Source organism: Centrocercus urophasianus, unplaced genomic scaffold, assembly GCF_019232065.1.
Source record: "Centrocercus urophasianus isolate 14NV4802_14NV808 unplaced genomic scaffold, USGS_Curo_1.0 seq_18, whole genome shotgun sequence".
Lineage (NCBI taxonomy): Eukaryota > Metazoa > Chordata > Aves > Galliformes > Phasianidae > Centrocercus > Centrocercus urophasianus.
Window position 1 is genome coordinate 5,827,952 of NW_024884733.1, and position 20,439 is coordinate 5,848,390.

At 39.0% G+C, this 20,439-nt stretch overlaps 1 protein-coding gene across 7 annotated transcripts in view; it reads left to right on the forward strand.

Annotated features, from left to right (window-relative positions):
• Nucleotides 1-20,439, forward strand: part of DNM3 (dynamin 3) — a 166,941-nt gene that overhangs the window by 46,597 nt on the left and 99,905 nt on the right. For all 7 annotated transcript variants that reach the window (XM_042819179.1, XM_042819180.1, XM_042819181.1 and 4 more), the window contains one exon: nt 2,633-2,746. In XM_042819179.1, the coding sequence (XP_042675113.1) occupies nt 2,633-2,746 (114 nt within the window). The remainder of the gene's footprint in view (nt 1-2,632; nt 2,747-20,439) is intronic.

Genomic DNA, 20,439 nt, shown 5'->3' on the forward strand with positions numbered 1-20,439 from the left:
CCCCAACATTGATACTGAGTATTTTGAAAGTGTAGCTATTTTTTGTTTAAAAATAAAGTATATGGGAAATTCAGTGAACAATTCAGTGAAAAGAACATAAGGTTCCACTGTTGCTCTTTGGATGTTATAGTGCACCGAGATCATATTCTCTGCCATGATGTACCCTGAAACTGCTTTCAAGTATTTTTTGTAATTATGCTTTGCTGTAGAGATCAGAAGTCAGTACCCTGTTTTTCAAGAGAGTTATGCATTAAAAGATCTAGCAATTTGCTCTCTACAAACATGTGCCCGAGGTATTGCTATAGCTTGGTGCCCTGCTCTTCGTGTCACATTGTGTGCCTAATCATCAGCACACAGGATTCTTGAGGAAGTAACTGTCAAGTTCTTTTGTTTACAAGACAGCACCCAATGTTTGTACTAGCAAGTCAGCTTGTTTCTGTTCACACTCAGTGATAGTGAAATGTGTCAGACTGGAGCAGGGGGGTCTTCTGGAGCTATTGAGACAGTCTTTATATTTACAGGAAGGAAGTATTAAAAGCTTCATTTACTATTTAAATGTCTTGTATAGGTTAGACTTTAAAACCTTAGCTTAGTCTGCGCTGAGACCTCTGTTGCAAATTTCTTCTTATCAAAATGAGGAAAAACTGACTATCTTAACATTCTACAAAGTCTGTCTTTTATGATGAGTGAAAGCATTGGTTGGAATACGTAGATTATTATGTCTCATCCATTTGAAGTATTCATTACCTGTAAGGGGTTTAATCCTGCTTCTCAGATGTTCTCACCAGTTTACTTCTGGAAACCACCCTTCTATTCCTACTGTGGTATCTCTCTTTAAATCATTTACCCTCTCCAAGATTTGTATCCAGAACAATTTGTAGTACTGTGCTGGCCTTGGCTGTTTATGCTTCCCATAAGCGACGTGTTCTACACTGGAAGCAAAACAGCACATTAAGTTGTGGACTGCATGGTTCAATGGCATCCTGTCCTATCTCCTTAAGTGAGCATTACATGAGGTTAACTGCCTTTGAGCATTTGCTGTGAGGTACAGGTATAGCTCACTTTGTTGAGAGGCAAAGCTCAGGTAATTAGAAATCCCTATTTGACTAAATTTTGCCTGAAATTTCTTCCACAAAGCTGCATTTATGTAGTTCAGTGAAAATAAATAATAAAGTAGATTGGTTCTACAACTTAATCTGTGGGAGATACATGAAGGCCAGTACGCTTGTTTGGATATATTCACGTTACTTGTTCTCTGTTGAAACTTCACTTCATTAAGCAGCAAAAAGTAAAATGAAGATTTGGTGGGTAATCAAATTCTTATCAGCATGGCTCCTTTAAGTTGCACTCAGGCCAGAAAACCTGATACTCTCAATATGTGCAGTACCAATATGTTTCCAGTTCGATGCAACTTCTAATATCTTTCCTACTCGGTTTGTTCCTTTGCGCAGTGCAGTGCCCAAACAATGCCATGCTGAATGGAAGGGAATTCTGACCCTAAAACTTCATGTATGTCAAGGAGTAGATGATTGACACTGAATGTTTTTCTTGGACTGACTGTTGATATTGGACTTCTTAGTCAAGTTCTATGAAAGGAATGTTGCATTTTCACCTTTCCCGTAGAACAGGAGGAACCTTAGGTTTGATCACACAGTCCCACACTTGTGGGACTTGCTGAGGGAATTCTGGAAGGCTTTTCTAAGCATTTTTTTCTTTCCATCTCGGTGTCTCGTAGGCAAGGAAAGGGTTTTCTGACAGGAAGAACAGAATGGTCTGAGGTTGCCTGTACCTATGAGAGGAGTTCTATTTGCTTATTGAAAGTACAATAGGAAGAAGCATTTATTTATTCATGTATATAACAGAAGAAAATAAATGTTCCAATAAAATTAAAAGTTTCCATCTGTATGATGCATAAACGAGTTCTCATCACTGGTCTCTCTTCTGATTCATCTCTCAAGTTCTCGTTCCTCTCCAGTTTTCTTTTGTCCCTTTCTCTCTATATAAGATGGCCTCCTGGCCTTAGTACTTACAGGTCTGCTTTCCCCTCTGTTTTTCCGTCTTCAAGTTGTATGTTTTCTGCAAGTTCTCCTTTATGCATTTCTTCAATCGCCATTTTTGCTTTGTTAGTTTTTTCTTTTTCTCCCGTTTTACCTTACAAGAGGAGAACAGCTCTCATGTTCCTGTCCCTATCACATTCTATTGAATTTTGGAGAAAGAGGACCATGGACTGCAGAAAAATCTTTCAGCTTCTGAATGTTCCTCATGCACACCAGAAGCTGTGTGCTTCTCCAGAGAGGAGGTGTTGTTCCTAGAACTGTCAGTATAATCATATGTAAAGTTTAATGGACTTCGACTCTGTGCTGTTATGCAGCAAAGAAATAAAAGTTTGCATTACCCTTAGTTCATTTGTACTTGCTGTAAATACAAGATAATCTTTAGGTTTTTTTCTTTCTCCAGCTTTTTGACTGCAAGTCAGGAACTTGAAAAACACTGTTTTGAATTTACTGGGCTAAAAAAATGTATTTATTCTTGTTTTATTTAACAATTCTTCATTTAAAAGTATGAATGCAGCGACAGAATTATGTTAAATGAATAATGAACTTAACTTGTGCCTGACTGCACCTCTGCACAGGTCATCCGGAAGGGCTGGCTGACCATCAACAATATTGGCATCATGAAAGGAGGATCCAAGGAATACTGGTTCGTTCTAACTGCAGAAAGCCTGTCTTGGTATAAAGATGATGAGGTAAGAAATGAAAAAATGATGTCTACTAGAAAAACAATATTCATTCAGTCTTCTGAAATCACCTTAAAATGTGAAATTAATACGTACTGATCTGAATGAATGATTTAAGGTTTCACCTGAGTTGTTTTAAATTCTTGGTTTTGATTTATGAAGAGTGCTGACCTTCTAAGACTTCCATCAAAATGTTGGTGACAAATATAGGGTGTTGTGATGGGTTTATTTTGTTTTGCTTTTATTTATTTATTTACTCTTTAAACTTCTCTTCCTGTGGTTTCACAGATAGAACTAAAATAGAAAAGGCCCATTTTGGAGTGGTCTGTTTATTTTTATGTGTTTGTTTGGGCTGCTCTTATATGTCTACTGTAAGTTGATCATAAATTGTTTGGTTACAGTTACTCCTAGAAGTAACTACAGCAGTTTATTTAGTGATAACAATTGTTGTCTGGCTTCATGTTCTGAGAAGCTGATAAGCCTGACTGTGGTGTTCTGTAGCCAAATGCAGTGGGTGTTCACATTTGCTACTGGAAAGCCAGAAAAGGCCCCCTGTTAAAAAATCTTTAAGTCTGAGGTGGGAAATAAGAGAACTGGAAAAAGTAGTTCTATGATAAACAAGATGTTTATGTTCCTTACTTTATGAAATATGAATATGTTGTTAGGCAAATTTGGGAACCAACTTTTGCTGATCTGTTCTGCTTGGGCTTTTTTTTTTTTTTTTTTTTTTTTTTTCTTTTTCCAACAATGTTAGCAATAATATCCTCTATCCAAAACTCAAAAGCAGTTCTGTTGTTACTTTGTTGTGTTAAAGGTTTAAGTGGGATTATTCTGTACGCTATTTTTTTTTCTAATTATCGTTGGAAAATTGGGCACAGGTAAAGAGGGAATTTTAATGAGTGTTTATGAGTAATAGTTACTCCAGTAATACTGTTGATGGTGGAAATCATGGTGGTCAGCAGAGTGTTTTCCCTTTGTCTATTGCCATTTTGAAATCTTAGGTAGATGGTAGGATTGATGGACAAATCAGTTGAACCTCGAAGGTTATGCCCCTTACCCCTTTGTTTAAGGTGTATAGGAATTTGAATGTACATACTATAACAAGAAAATGATTAAATTTTCAGTCAGGGATGTGCTAGGTGGAAACAGGAAATTTAATTCTATGATCACTAAATTATAATTAATTGTGTAATTAAAAAAAAAAGTGAAGTTGCCTTTATGAATGTGAAAATTTGTCTTTGTTTCTGACCTGCCTTGAAGAACTTACTGTCTTAGACTAGGTACAGGTAACTGACTACAGGTAAGTGATGTGCTGAAATCTACATCCCTTCTATTTTCCATCTCAAGCACTTGGAGAAGCATCTAAGATGTGATGTGGCAACTTCTGTGGTAGTTTTGATGTTGTTTTTTTTGTCTTATCTTTGTTTAGTGGGAAACATAAAAATTCCTCAAAATATTTATGGAATGCCCTTTGCTATGCAACTTGAAAATTACTGGTTTGTTTGTGTAGTGTGCTAGAGATAGTCACTTGGGAATCTTAGAACAGTATGTGGAGAGAATTGGCCACTGTCTGATTTCCATGTGTATATTTTAATTTTTTTAAAGTTTCTTAGTTGCCAACCAGGTGTGCTTGAGAGTCATGGAAATACGTGGAGTTCATTCAGGCTGATATGGGAGATCACTAGGAATCTCTTATGATAGTAAGACAAGGTAACAGAATCATAGAATCATCAAGGTTGGAAAAGGCCTCCAAGATCATCCAGTCCAACCATCCACCCATCACCAATATTTCCACTAAACCATGTCCCTCAGTACAACATCTAGATGCTTCTTGAACACCTCCAGGGGAGGAGATTCCACCACCTCCCCGAGCAGCCCATTAACTGCACAGTGTTCCACATTTTGGGGGTGGAAGAAGTTCCCTGTTGAGTACAAATTTGCTGCATAATTTGATTATTCTGTTCTGTGGAATAGTTCACAAAGTTATGTTGGGTTTCTTTTATTTCAGAGCCTTTCCCAGTAGGACTCAAAAATTAGTGAGGTCTGTTTTAGGCACTTTGTAAAAACAGTCAAAGCCACCTCTTGACCATTCGGTTAATCAACAGACCGGGGGCTTGTTTCAGAAACAAGACTACTGGCTTCTGAAAATAAAGCAGCAAATATTTGCTCTCCTGGCTGAATTCCAATTTGTGTAATTATATTTAGTGTCCTTAAAATGTTCTCCTTACTTTCAGCTCTGTTTGGTAGTTGTCACATCCTGTTCTCGGATCATTATAGAAAAGGCTGCATGCTGCTGAGTCTCCACCCCAGGAAGATATGTGGTGCTCAGCGACGTGTGAAGTGATACTGATGTTTACGTGTCTGCCTTGTGCCCGGCGCTGCACGGGTGTGTGTTCAGAGAGGTCACAGGGAGTTCAGGTCCCTCGTGTCCCTGCTGGGGCTCCTCCCTGGCAGTGGGAGCATCTCCTTGCGTCTGGGGGAGATGCAGCTCTGCTCTCCCCTTTGTTCTCCCAAGCACAGCAGTGAGTTCATTCCCCCTGTGCCTCTACCCCTGAGCGAGGACGGCTGCAGCTTCTGTGCACCAGAGAGCTCTGACAATGTGCTTCACAAAGCCACAGCGTTTGTTGGGACCTCTGGGGCTGTGTACCCCCTCTGGTGTAAGCTGAGCCTGTTCTGTGTAATCTGGAATTTACTCAGAGATCAAAATTGCTCTCTCAACACGAGTAATTGCTAGTGCCATTAGGAGGATGCAAATTATTTCTTCTACTTGTAAGCTGTGGCTTTTGGAGCAGAGAGTACAGTGGAATGTGTTTTGAAGTAAAGCATTTCAAAATTTGTTGCATGGTATCAAAATTGGAGAAAAAAAAAAAAAGGGACCAATAGTTATTGATGTGGTTTTGCTGCTGTTCAAACATGCAAGGGGATTTTAGTGCTAGATGAGATGAGAATCAGTGCCTAAGAGTTCTTTTCAATCCTGTAGTTATTGATCACCGTGGGTACAGTGGTTATGCTATTAGTATGTGTACACTTATCTGAATTAGTTTCTGGCCCTGCACACAGTTGCTTGTGTTCATAAAATTGTTGCATGACTGCGACTTTGTGCTTTTCCATGAACTTAAGATTAAGCGTGGAAAATGTTGTGTACTGCTTTGAGACTGTTGTAAATAAGTGCAAAATTAGCACGTTCATATAGCTCACAAATACAGTTTTCTTTAGTGAAGTACTCTATTTAATACTAGCTGAAGATTTACGAGATGCATCTCCTACAAATATATATATATAATATATATACACACACATCCATTTGAAATCATTTCAGCTCTCAGTTGTTACTGCTTTCACACAAAAAGCTGTATCATTTTGTGCTAAGATTCACTTAAAAGCCAGCCTGCAAATCTGAAGTTTTGGAATTAGCAGTTTCTACACTGGGACAATACAGGCTTTGGGAATGTGGAAAGTTGTTCCAGTGGCTCAAAAGCTCTGCCATAAACAGGAGGACACCGTCGGTAAAGCAATGCTGCATTTTACAGGGCATGGTCAGAGAACTTAATTTATTATTCTTTCCAAAGCACTCAGAGCCTCAGTGGAGACCAAAGGATGCCATGCTGGGGCTAGGATAAGAACTTCTAGAAATGTGAAATTTTTGTTAATTTGAAAAATCTTTTTAATTCTGATTTTCAAATCAAATATTTCCTTTTTCCTTCAATAGCAAAGGGCGTATCTGGTGATAGATGCAGCCTGTGTTGTAATTTCAGTTTATTCCCAATTGTAAAATTCAGTAAGGTTTGAGAGGGAGATAATAAGAGAGGGGGGTAAGAGAGCAAAAAGGGGAGAAGTTCCTTTGGGCTCTGACATTGTGTGTGTTTCTAGGATTGACTTGCCACACAGCAAGCTGTGCTCACTTGTATGGCTAACAGCAACACTTGTGGTTCTGCACAGCAGCAATCTAAGAGCGCGAGTTGCTCGAGTTTTATGGCTGAGAACTCTCTCCTCCCATTTACTGTGGTGCCACAGAGCTGCACGTAAATAAAACCTGTCATTAGCGAGTTAATGAGAACAACTAGGAAAAGAGTACTATAGAAAGCACAGTAAAAATTTCAGCAGTGGGTTTTATTGTATTTTATAGGCACTGTTGGTTTGACTCTAGGTGGGTTGCAGGACGCGGCTTGGTTACTGACCGACCATCTGAGATCCAGAGCGACTCGTGGCTGCAGCTCTTGCTGAAGATGCTCTGGGGTGTCAGAGCCGGCTGTCACTCAGGCTGGGTTGTCATGTGACTGCCTGTCTGTGCCTGCTGTACAGGTGAGAGGATGTTCTGCACAGCAAGTGTAGACAGGCAGACACATGACAACTCCGTCCAGCCAGTCCCTTGGAGCCATCACCGCTGGTGGGGATCGCTTTGTACCCATCCGCTTTGGGGGACTTTGTTGGGGGGAGCACACAAAACAGAATTAAACTTTAAAGCATTGCGAGCTGTAGGACAAGAACGTAATTTGATTTTATTCAGAAAAATAAGCATTTCAGTACATCAGTTGGCATTGTGCTGACATGGATCAGATACGAGTTCAACACGTGGAACAGTCTTTAAAAAAAAATAATTGAAACCGTAATTACCATAATTTATTTTATATGCAACTCATGCAGGAGTCTGCCTGCATATTGCACTCACACGTGGTAACATAACCAGATGGTTTGACTCTTCTTGGAAGCACAGAAATACTGAAGTTCAAGATAAAGGATATGTTTACACAGTACATATTTTCTAGGAGCAGATAAGTACAATAATCTTGCATGTTAAAAATAAATAAAAATCTTCCTGTACAAATGGAGACAACAACTTGCACATTTACCCAGTTAAGGGTGATGTGCTGGAAAGAAAACCAGTTGCATTTTATATCCATTATGGCAATATGTGCGAGCTGTCCCATTACCACGATCATATCACTTTAGTATTTTGCTTTGCATATTATTTCAATTTAGCTCTCTCTCAAAATCCATAATTTGTTAGAAAACAAATTTGTTGAGCTTCAGTCGGTTTTTCAGATCAATATTAAAAAAAAAAAAAAGCAAGTAGTATCATTTACATCACAAGATGTGATGCTTCACTATATAGAAAATACACACAGTAAATGTAATCCAATTTTTCGATGACATTTATGTGTTGAGGCATTGTTTCAGAAAGTATAAACACATAGACATATAAAAGAAGTAGGAGGTAAATAGTTGTATCACTTTTTTATACAGATGGAATAATTCTGTTTTGTAACGGTGTTCTTATATCCCTGTTGCTCACTAGTGCCTCCATAGGTAAGCAGCAAGCCTTCAAACCAGTGCTAAGTATATCCCATTTAGAAGAGGAGCACTGAAGCTCAGGTCTGAGAGCTGATTGTAAAAGGGGTGCATTTACCAAAGGGCTGATGGTGTGGATAGTCCAATAATAAATTAGTATGTAATAAGTGTGTCGATTTAGCAGTAATAATTATTTTGACTTAAAATTAAAGACACTTTAGCTAATATGCAAGAATGATACAAATTAAGGACCTAGATTACATAAAATATATCCATTTTCCTCAAAACTAGCAAAATGAAGTAATGTATCTTAAAAACATAATCAAACATAAAGCATGACTAGCTAATTTAGGCACAATAAATTAATTCCAAGTCATTAAATGTTCTCCCTTTAGTTTTATAATATACTTGCTTAAAATTTTACTTAGAACTCCAGAAATAAGTCTGGGCGCTAATATGGCACAGCACACCTCCCTGCCCACCTGGTAATTCTAATGCAAAAAGTGACAAGTGAAAAGTACTTTTAAAGCACATATAGCAAACTGCTTGTTTTATATATAACGTCTGAATTGAGTTGTCAAATAAATCAGTGGTTTGGGAGAAGATTAGGTCTCAGTTTCTGTGCTGTGGATCTTTGGAAGAGTTGTATGGTAAAAATCACTGGCAAACAATAGTTTTTTTTAAAAAAAAAAAGACTGGAAAAACAAAAACATGCATTGCAATTAATAGGTTTCCTATTAGCAGCTATCAGGGAATTCGTGAGTAGGAGTTATAAATGAAAGGCTGTGCGGTCTTTCTAATAACTGTGCATAAGGAGAATTCATCAAGCAATCAGCAAACGGCTGTACTTGTTGTAACTGGGGCACATTCATTTTGCCTTCAGAGAATTGGGATTGCTCGTGGTACTGCTCTGCCTCCACTTGATTCTCATTGAAAAGCAGATATTCTTAAAAGTTGGATTCTAGTTGGCTTGACAAAAGGGCTAAACGTCTGTGCGCTCTGTCTGGTTCATTCATTAGGTCAGGAAAGGGCTTAAGAGTATTTTACAGTATTTGTGACAAAATGCTATGATTTCCAGTGTTATTTTTACAGGAACATATAGGAAGGATTTGGCTTTAAATATAGGTAGTTTGGAAATCAAATTGAGAATTATGTTCTCTCCAGCTGTGATCAAGGAAGGCTGTTATTTTTAGATACCGTTTTGCAATGCAACATAAAATGCAGCACAGAAGCACAATAGCATTATTCAGGAAAGTTTCATTCTGAACTCTACAGTTTTCCTGTCCTTTTCTAGGTTTAACCTGATCCTTAACATTATTTTAATTAGATTTTGTTAAAATGAAGTGCAGTTTGGGAAGGAAAGCCTTCTGCAAGTAGTTGTTGACTTACGTCCTTGATAAGAACTAAATAAATAATAATGACAAAGAAGGAGGAAAAAAAAAAACAACCCTACCCAGCCTAAGATTTACATTTTTTTCCATCTTCCAGCCTGCTCAGCATCTTTTGATGTCAAGGTAATCATCACTTAACTCTCTATTGATGAGTTCGGAACTGTTTGCCAGTATTTGGCTCTTTGGGCCGTCCTGTTTTGCACCCAGCGATGGCACCTGGGTGGTCTGAGCAGCGCCTGTGGACATGCAGTGATGGTGCAGGGAGGGGGGCAAGGAGCGTGGGGAGCAGAGCTGCATCCTTCCTGACATGCAGCTGCATTACAGAGTGCTGCTAACTGTAATGCAGAAGGCAACGAGCGACTTAAAGACAAGGCTGAAAAATGTCAAATGCCATTTGTTAAAGTGTTTTTTTGCCCCTGGATGCTCGCTTGCTCTGTAATTTTGTAGGGTTCAGTGGCTTCCCACTCTCTTTTTTTTTCTTCTTAAAAAAAAAACACATATATATACATATAGAAAAAGTTTTAAATACTTTTTCCTCTTCCCTATTTAATTTTTTTTGGTTGTACTAAAAGATAAAAACAAAAGTTCATTATATTGAATCCCTGACCTCTTCAACTGTCCACATCTGCTTTTCTTAGTTTTGAGCATTGTATGATAACGTGAGCTGTATCCTTTAACTCCTACTACAGATTTAAGCTTTGGTATCTCTCTGGTTGCACACAGATCTCTGTGATTAATTACGTATTGAAACTTGCTCTCATATATATATATATGCTTGTATATACATATAGTCTTTGCAAATAGTAATGATTTTTTCTGCTCATGAAAAAATTGTATACGGCTGCCTTGTGTTTATTGTCGTGCCTATTTAAAACCTCTATTTTATAACTTTGGAAGTCTTTTCTGATTATAATCAGCTAGAACTTTTCCTAGCTAAAACAGAGCCGTTTGAAGAAGCAGAGAATCACTTAATTCACTTTGGAAATGTTTTGATTGCTGAGTCGAAGTAGATATACTTCCTTATTCATCGCTAACAATACAGGCTTTCTTCCCGTATCGGCTGCTTTGTGCACAGCCCCCCCTTCCCAAGCCCCAAGCCAAGGGGCCTCCTAGCTCTCAGCCCTGCAGGCTAAAAATGTAACTTTGAGCAGCCATGGGTGTATGGGAGGGGAATCGCTTCCTAAATCCAGAAAGGCCATTTAAAATAAAGATTAGTGCAAATAGCAGACTAGAGATAAGAGAAATACTCGTTCTGTACGTATTGGTGCTCTTTGCTTATTTTGCCCACAATCATGTAAGCTATCTCTAACAGCTGTCTCTAACGGGGTTTCGCACACGGCCTGTTAACGCTACTTTCTTAATTTCTAGATCAGAATTCTCAAACAAACAAACAAAAAGTGGATATGCAAATAAGCAATAGATAGAAAACATACTTGTGAGCGCTTGCGTTTCCCCTGAAAGTGTAACAGAGCAAGTTTCTTAATGCAATTTGAAAGCCATTTTTCTACCGCTGTGACAAAAAGTCATAAAACTTCTCAGATTTTTTTATGCCTAAAACAGCAATCAAGCTTAAAGATTGAGAAATATTAAAGCAAGCCTGAATCTCATTCCATTCCTTTAATTTGTGCCTATTTCTTCAGCTTTGCTATTAATGACTACATTTATCTTGCTTGTAATTTCACTTTAAAGTAGAACGAGGGTAAAAATTCCTTCGGACTACATATGGATTAAAACTCACTAATTTAACACTGAAGATAATCTTTGGTGAAATAAGGGAAGAGAGGGTGAGCAACCTGGAAGTACATCTGCAATTAAAAGAAGTAATCATTCTTTAAGTCAAAATGCATAAGCTTTTTTGGGAGGGTAAGGGAAATGGCAGTGCTAGCTGTCGCTTTGCAGGCTGTAAGACAAGCAGTATAGGCACAGTCACACTAATGCTACATGGCCACGTTCTCAAAAGGACTTCTACTGATTATTGAAGGAGCAGTGAGAAAGGTAATAATAATATACATATTTTTTTTTAATTGTACAGCATCAAGGCTGTTTGGAATATAACACGCATTCTGCATAATTGCCTGCTTATTATACTAATGGCTGCATATTTCTGCTAATTCTTTTTATAGTACAGCTATTCCAAGCCTTCCTGGCCATAATGAGCACCATATAGATGGGATTTTTTTTTTTCTGGTTGCAGTAGTTTGTTACTAGTGTTAACTTTAGGGGAGCTGACTCTGGAGTTCAGCTGGTATCAGATTGCAGCCCAGACTTTTTGTATTATTCTGTCCGTGGGGATTTCATTCAGCCTGAGGGTTTTTTTCCCCTACCAGGACAGCTGGAAATTCACCAAAGCAAACTTCTGCATTCGTTTACAAATTCCATTTCTATCAGTGGGATTTAGGACAAAGTAACTTATCATTTTGTTAGAAGATGTTAGAATGTTAGAAGAAATATCAGCAAAGCAAGCTATTCATCAGCGGCAACAATCAATCGGTGTTGGTCACTTACAAGCAATAGCCAGGCAGGTATGGGGTGGAAAGCTGTTTGTTCTGTTTTATTTATTGATTGATTTGGATTACTTTTCCCCATTACATCCTGCACTTTCAGAGGTAATTTTTCCTTAACAATCAAATATTTCGTATGCTACATGGCAGAAGCCAAGCACGGAGTAGTCATACATTCCCTATGGCAACCCTCCCAGTTTTCATTAGTACATAGAGCATAGGTTACTTGCAAAGAAGTTTCAGTTGCATAGAAAATCAAAGTACAGTTCTCCCAACAGCGACATAACATATTTTACAATAATTTTAAATAATATTCATGCATTCATTTATATTACTTTATTACTTTAAGAGCAAGTATTTTCTTAAAATTGATCTTCAGATCAATAGTTCATAACAAGAGCTATTCGGAATACATATTTCTAGCAAGCCTCTTCTGCATTAAAAAAAAACAATATACTCCTTAGATATTTATACTGATTGCTACGAGTAAAAAAATATTAAATTTACCTTTTTAGTTTGTGGGCAAAAATAAACTTTATTTTAAATAAAAAAAAAAAAAATAAAAAAGGAAATGACCGAACTTCAACTATGCTCTTGTACACTTCTCTAAGCAGTACACGTCTAGGTAGTATACCTCTCTCATTTCTTGCATAGGTTTTAGTAAATCATCAGAGCTCCATCTTTCTTGCAGTGATGACTGGAGGAAGGGGGGGGGAGTCACCTAGGTTTGCCAGGTCATAGGCCAGGTGTTCTTCCAAAGTAGGCCTTACCAGAATGTCTTCCCCGCATTATTCTGCAGTCCTCCTTTTTCACAGTGTCCCTTAGCGTTTCTTATTCCCTAGTGTGCAAAACCTGTGAAGAAAAATACTGTATATGAGATCTGAAAGGAGCAATAACTGTCTTCTCCTTGGCAAGAGCAACTGGCGTCCCCAATAGTCCATGTCGCTGCTTTCCCTTGCCCAGTCTAACCAATGTGCAGACTACTGTACAACAGCATTGTCCTGAACAGGTAGTCTGAACACTGGGGCGACGGAGCAGGATCTCCGGACGCTTCTATTTATTTATTTTAAATCCTCTTTTAGTCTTTGGGAAAAACTGCCTTCCTGCATCACGGGTTGTGCTCGGCTCTCCCTCACACTCTGCAGCACTCACTGAAACACACTGAAGTGCTGTGATTTCCAGTCTTGACGTGGCACATTTGCAGCAGACTGGGGATCTGGCAATGAATTTAGGACCAGGAAAAGGGGGAGGGCTGGGCCTGAGAGTCCATATATGGGATGATGTCACCCTAGGGAGGTTTGGGTATGCACTGTGCCGCTGGTGAGACCGCTAGAATTGCCTGCTCTCAGACATGGGTCTGTGTATAAAATGGTACCAGATGTTTTAGTGTAATGTTAAGCAGTCATTTCATCTTCAGGCCAGATTTTTTTCTTCAACCGGGCAGGAAGTGGGCCCCAGTATGGAAAAGCTGTAAAAAGTCAAGATGTACAGTTCTGCTGCAGCCAACGGAGAGCGAGTTAATGTAGACAGAATTTGCTGTTTTCTGCAGGCTGAAAAACTGAATTTATAAAAAGAATTCAGCTCGAGAATCTGCTGCAATAAGCCAATGCTTATTTTGTTTCTTTTTAATGCCTCCAGTCGCGCTTTTATATTTTGGCATTTCAGACCAAGAAAAGGGCAAATAGGTTCATTTTTTCTTGGAACTGTCAGCGGCATGCAGGCTGCCGAGACTTGAACAGTAATTAGAGTTACTTCCTGAAAGTGAAGCCCCCATGAAAAGTCTGGAGAAATGTTCTTTGTCATAGCCTCTACATGAGTAATTAGTTCCACATGTGGCCTTCCTATTTCCCTTCAGCTATTTTGGCTGGCTGGCTGAATACTTTGCTATAGCTCAAGACTTAAAGAAGCTTTAAAGTTTTCATTTCAAGCATCCACTGTGAAAATAGCTATTTCTGGTGTCATAATAAATTGCTTCTGGTAGATCAGTGCTATTAGGCCTGGCATTGTTTTTCACTGGTAACCCTGCTGGTCCCATTTTTCTTTTAATGGTGCTTGGTGGAATTATCCTGCTAAATTTTATCTTTGATGTTTACCAGATCTATTGAATTTTGCCAAGTATGACTTTACCGTAGATTTTAAGATATTCTCCCCACAGGCATCTGTCCGTTCTCTCCTGTAGACTTTTTTTTTTTTTTGCTTTGCTAGTTCTCCTGTTGATTCTAAGTGTCATACCTTTTTTCTTTTTTTTTTTTTTTTTTTTTTTTTTAAATTTTTAACCTGGCTTAGCTTGTAGTCTGAAACTAAGGGATATTTAACTGGGTAAGCTCTTCCAAAGTCATAACTGGAGGTGACTTTATATAGGATATGTGCTCGATGGAATTGTTGCCAGTAGCTCTTTTTCTGCCTGGAAGTTTGAGCACTGGGACTTCGTTCTGAAAGGTAGATATCCACCAACTTCCTGAACAGCTTTGGAAAGAACTACATACATAAATCTAAATGTGTGCTGTGAGTTCTGCTGTCCTTTGTAGGTGATGGCAGATGCTCTGAGAGCCATAGCTTCTAGAGGCACGCACAGGGCGGGTTGCAGAGCTCTAACTTCAGAGAGCGTTAACACAATGAACTTGAACATCAGGGAAGGTGGTTTCAGAGACTCCAGCCAATGAGAAGGAAAAGTGACCTGCAGGCTGTTTTGTTATGGTAGCATGCCAAGTGTTGTCTATCTCAGATTGTGTGTCCAGTTCCACCATTTGGATCACGGTAGGCTGATGTGCATCCAAGCAGTAGTGAGATTTTTTTTAATTAGCTAAGGTAAAGTTTTGGAAATGCTATAAAAGGAGGCCTAAGGTGCAGAGTGTTTGACTTTCTTAGAGAGGTGTATAAGAGAAAGTGAACTGATCCACGAGAGCTTTTAGAGGTAAGGCTGTTAATACAAACAAAATAGGAAACACTGTGGACAAGTCCAGAGGGCTCCTTGTCTACATATCACAGCACTTGCAGGAGCCAGCCTTCTTATTGTATAACCATTTAGCACTTACCTTGCTGCAGAAGAATATGATTTGGGAATGAGTGAGTAATGAGAGACTTCTGTAAATGGGACCCTAAGTATAGTGGGTCAGGTTTTCTGCAGTGAGGAACCATCAGAGATGAAGAGCAAGAAATGGTTGCGCTGTCAGGAAAAGACCAGGGATCCTTTGTGTACCAGGAGAAGGAGAGGTGGTCTGACACCTCAGTCCCTGCAGTGGGGGTTGCAGAGATTCTGAACAAAACAAGAGGCAGTGCATTAAAGACCCAAGCAGGCTTAGGATCTGAGGAATGTGACATTCTGAATTTTGCTGCTGACTGCCACAGCATTAGTCTGTGAATTTTTCACGAGATAGTTAAATAGAAGCAGAATGGCTCATTGCACAGCAGCCTGGAAATTTTCTCCCTCTAAGCTTCTTTCCTGGCAAAAGCTGAGCACTGGAGGAATGGAGTACATGAACAGGGGTTTTGGGCTTGTTCTGTGTGCCCAGAAGGATGCTAAAGCCTTATCAGGGAGAGCTTCTAATACAGTGCAAAGCCATTCAGACCTCTTAGGTATGTTTCTTTTTTCCTTCATAGATTCTGCTTGGCTTGTTACACACATCTGTGTTAAGCATTTAGATCCAGCCCCTCCTTTTTCACTTGATCTCTCTTTGGAAGGCTGTAGGCCCATAAAGAAATAGACATTTCGATTCATTCTGATAACATGTGATACCTGAAATATTTAAAATCTTCTATTGAATGGCTTCCCAGCTATCCTGTTGGTTTTAAAAGTGCATTTGACAAAATGGATACACTTCTAAGGCTTTTGCTTAGCTGTACTACTGAAGTGTCAGGTCGCTTTCATGGCTGCAGTAACCTTGATTCAGAGAGTTTCTGTCAGTAATAACTTGTTACCAGAGCTCATCATAAGTGCCTTCCAAACGTGAGGGTAGGTTTTCGTTTTTCGCGGGTGTGTTATCATTCTGACATTTCTGACATGCCCATGAATTCAGCCCAGTGATCAAATTCTTTTCCACAAGCCTAAAATATTCTTTTATTATTTTTATTCTATTTTAACTTTGATGAAACTAAGGATTTTGCAAAGTCCAGCTTCTTTCTTCTTCATTGACGCTTACTTGGAAGACCATCATGAAAAAGAAAATAGCAGCACTTCTGCTGGATTATTTCCTTTTACTGGCAGGACTGCATTACAGTGCCAGGCTCCTCTTCGTGCTGAACAGGACAGGTTTTCTTTTAAATGATCTTGGTGCATAGATAGCATGGGACCTACATGCTTCTTGTTTGTAAAGCTTTCTGGGCTGTATTTACACTGGAGAAGTAGTTGAACTGCTGCTAACACAAGTTTTTACATTAAAAAATTATCCTAGCAAGTGTCTGGACAATTGTAAATTTTGTATCTTTAGTTTTCAGAAGCTCTAGATATGATCCAGGGAACTACAGAACAGTAAGCTGGATGTCTGCAGCTGATAAATTAGTTGAATAATAGCAGACAATTGAACATAGTTATTTTTGAAATCATTCTGCAAAAGAAAGTCGTGTGTCATTATTTGTTCTGAAGTTCTTGCACATCCAGCAGGAAAGATTAACCCTTTTCAGCACTCAAGAAGCTAAATCATGCCTTAAGAGGCTGAGAAACAGGTAGGCATAGAACACAGGGAACAGAACAGGTAGGCTTTTTCATTAAAACAAAGCAAAAAACAACAACAACAAAGAACTCCAAACCACCAAACGACCACATACTCTCAGGGGTCACCAGAGTTAATACCACGTATTTGTAAAATGGCAATTAGTGATAATGTGGGGAGAGGACAGCTGAGGGCTGAGGAAGCATCTTCATGTCAGGAGAGTATGTCTGAGACTTGCTTTGTCAGCATTTGTCACCCATTGATGAACTGATATCGCTGACATCAGGGCAGAGTCTAATGTAGTCTTGCACTCCTGCTGTTTATTAATGCTTCACTGCAACTTGATGCACTCGTTTGTTTTTATTTTTATTAAATGTGCTCCCTAGCAATTTTGTTACTTCTGGCAAATGCACATAGGAATGATCTGTGCTTGCAGGTAACTGTGTCCATGGCTATGAGAAAGAATGAAGAAGCGTGTTGCTCATTTTGCACCTTAACCTTGTTGCCTGATCAGCCTAATCAGTTGATTGTAGCTTTAAATTTGTGACATGACAAAAAAAAAGTACAAGGTTGACAGCAGTCTCCAAGTACTAACTGAAAAATCCCTTTGATAGAGGCCCCTGTAGGAAGGCTGCATTACTGTTAGGAGCCACATCTCTCATCTCTAAGTGCTGCTCAGTTTTCTGAAGGGTCTGCCCTTGGTGTTGCAGGTAATGGTTTGTTCTTTTATAAATCACTTCAGTCCAGATCTGTGTATTCTGGATAAGCTTCCACCTCTGTTGGGGAGCTCTGTGAGTAAAGCCCCTAAACACCAAGTTCCTGGTCCTTTTCCCTTCTCTGACCTCTTTTTCACTTGTCCCTCTGGCCTGCTTTCTCTTTTCACCAGACACATACCTAGGATTCCACAACATATTCGCTTTTCCACCTTCTCTGTTGTGCTGTTTTCCTTTCTCCTCTGTCTGCTCTGCTTGGGCTTTGCCTCCATCTTTGCAGGAGTTTGCAAGAAAGACATGAAAGGGGAGAAAATGAAGGTGGAGGAGGTCAATCCCTCTACTTTGGGCACCTAACAGTTTTGGAGCTTGTGTTCCTTGTGTCTTCAGTGAGCAGGGGACAGCTCTGTGCCAATGAGTTGGGTACTTGTAGTTAGCTAGCATCAGCATCCACCCTTGTGTATTGAGGAAGTAAACAGTAATGAGAGGTTCAATACTGATGCCACTTCATTTTTTTTCCTTTTTCCTTCATTAGCAGTCCGGTTATTTTCACCCTGCTTATGATGTGTTGTTTTATAGTCTTGTATTGTTCAGTATTTTTATTGCCTTAGAGACAGTGGTCAAATTTTACTAATGTATAATCAGAAATGTTTGAAAATAATTGGAGTACCATAGATAAGGAATGCTTATGTTTGAGTGACTTTGTATTCCCTGTGTATTTTCCAGCTTCATTTTTGTGTGTAGCCATGTAACTGAACATCTGGCCTGAGATTTGGGCAGCAAATTGTTTTTAGGGAGCTGTGTAAATTCAGCACAGCGGTAACAAGTGATTGTAATGTCTGAATGGCAGCATTTAGTTTGCATAAAGGTTATTTCATTCTTGCTAAAATAAATATCTGCCTCATTGAATTGTTGCGGCCTAATGGGGGAGGTGTCCTCTGTGCCTGTCATGTTTTTCTTCAGGAAAAGGACAGGATATGGAATAGCTTTGACATTTCCTGAGTCACTGCTTACTCATACACAACACACAATTAGTGGAGATGCAAAATTAGCTGAGCTAAGTTAATTTTCAGAGTAGTGGTGGAGAGCATGATATGCCCTGGATTAACACTGTCTTCTTTCTCGCCTGCTGTGATCTCCTCAGACTTTGTTTTAGCCCTGCAGCACGTTAGTTTTAAGCTGTTGGACCCTTTATAAAACCCAGATGTGCAGCTGAGAGAAGTGTTCGTTCTCCCCACTCAGACTGAAATGATTCACTCAGGTCACCATATCACTTAAAGATCATTGTGTCTCAGAGAAGATGTCACTTCAGTTGTGAAGTGATTGTAGTATTCAGTAAAGCAAAATAACTGGATGATAAAAGGGAACAAAGCATCTCTGTGAGTGTAGGTGGGTGTTAACTTATTACCTAGCAAAAGCAAAGGTACATCATGGATAAACTTGCCACGGTTTTCGTGGTTGGCTCTTTTTTTTTATTTTATTCTTTTCCATAAAAAGAAGAGAAAGCTTTTTGCAAATAGAACTGCTGAGATGGCCCAAAAAAAAGTGTATACTTCACAGAAATTTCTAGTTAAAAATCCTGCGTTAAATACTTTGCCCTGTTGTGTTTAGACTGTTGGTTTTGTCTCATTAGAATTTGGGGTTTGATTTACCCCTCAAACATATTTTTATGAACATTCTTTCTGCTGCCCAACTGAGAGGCAGTTTGTTGTTACTTTTGTGTTGTTGTTTTTTTCTGTCTTTCTTTCTTTCCTGGCAAAATTTTGTGTTGCAGCTATTTCTTGCTTCAGAAACATAATACACTCTGGGGGCAGATCTTGGAGATCTTTGACTCTAATGAATACCAGTCACGTGAGAGCAGATAGATGATTTATTACTTGAGCGTATTTTTGATAGCAATGCCTGGAGAAATTTTTAGCGGTGGAGAAGGGAGATCAAGAAAGAGAAGGATGCAGTTGAAAGAAATTAGTGGCAAAGTGATATTAGCTCTCACCTCACTTCAAGGCTGTGGTTTGTAATGCCAGCATTGTGAATGAGCCCAAAACAAAAACATGCATCTTTTTCACATTTCAGAACAGTCTCTAGGGAATTGTGTTGTAGAAGCAGATCTTAAAATGAACACCAGCAATATTGCTCAGGGCCTCTAAAACTGAGAGACATTTCTTCTAGTATTTATTGTCTTTGGCAGAACTGTTATCCTCTCTTTATATTAACTGCTGCATGAAGTGTCGTCTTTGTCTTGCCAAAACTTCTGTTCATAATATAATTTTTTTCTTAGGTTGTCTTGCTTTTGATAAAGTCTTAACAATAATGAATCACACTCTTGAATGTGAAATTGAGTTCCTTTCCCGAGGCTGAATATAGGAATCAATCACTGGTGTGGTGCCGAGATGTGCATTCTAAGAAGAGGTGACTGTCAAAGAGCCTCGGGGAGCTCTACTGCTCCTCTCCATGTAACATCTCAAGGGTACCTGCATAGCAGAAGCATCTGTGCAAAACAGAGGAGTTAATGTATCAACACAAAGTCCTTGTGTTTTACTTCATTATCCCTGATATTTGGAGTTGCTCTTTGTCTCAGTGTCTCCTAAGATGAAAGGTTTCCAAATAGCTCAGTGTTACTCCCCTTGATTTTCCAGTTTAAAAGAATGAGATTTTTTTTACGAGTCATTTGAGCTTCCATTGCCAACAATAAGTAGCGCCCTGCTTGTCTGCAACTGTTTGGTTTTGCTTGTCAGTGAACTAAGGTATGATTTATCATTTATAATCCTGATAAAACTGAGGTGTTAACATTTTCTATCTTTCTATCTCTTCTATACCAGTAAATGGGTGTTTATTGTGGCTTCACTGATGTCCTCTTGGCAGTTGAGAGGAGCTGCATTCTAGAAGCCTGTGAGCCACTGCCTATTGTGTTGGTCAGGTGGGTGGATATTTCTAAATGTTTGACAAACAAGGAAAAGGCCTTCTTTATCACAGGGGATAGTGTGAAAGTGTCCTTTTGTTGTGGTGTGCTCATGACAAACACCTAAACTGAAGCCCCTTGACATAACACTCTTCAGAGATCAAAAAGTTGAGGTTTTTTTTTCCCTTATTACTCTCTGATTAACCGGTTACAATATCAAAACCTGAAAATGGAGTAGGAATTCTTTCTTTGAAGTCCCACTT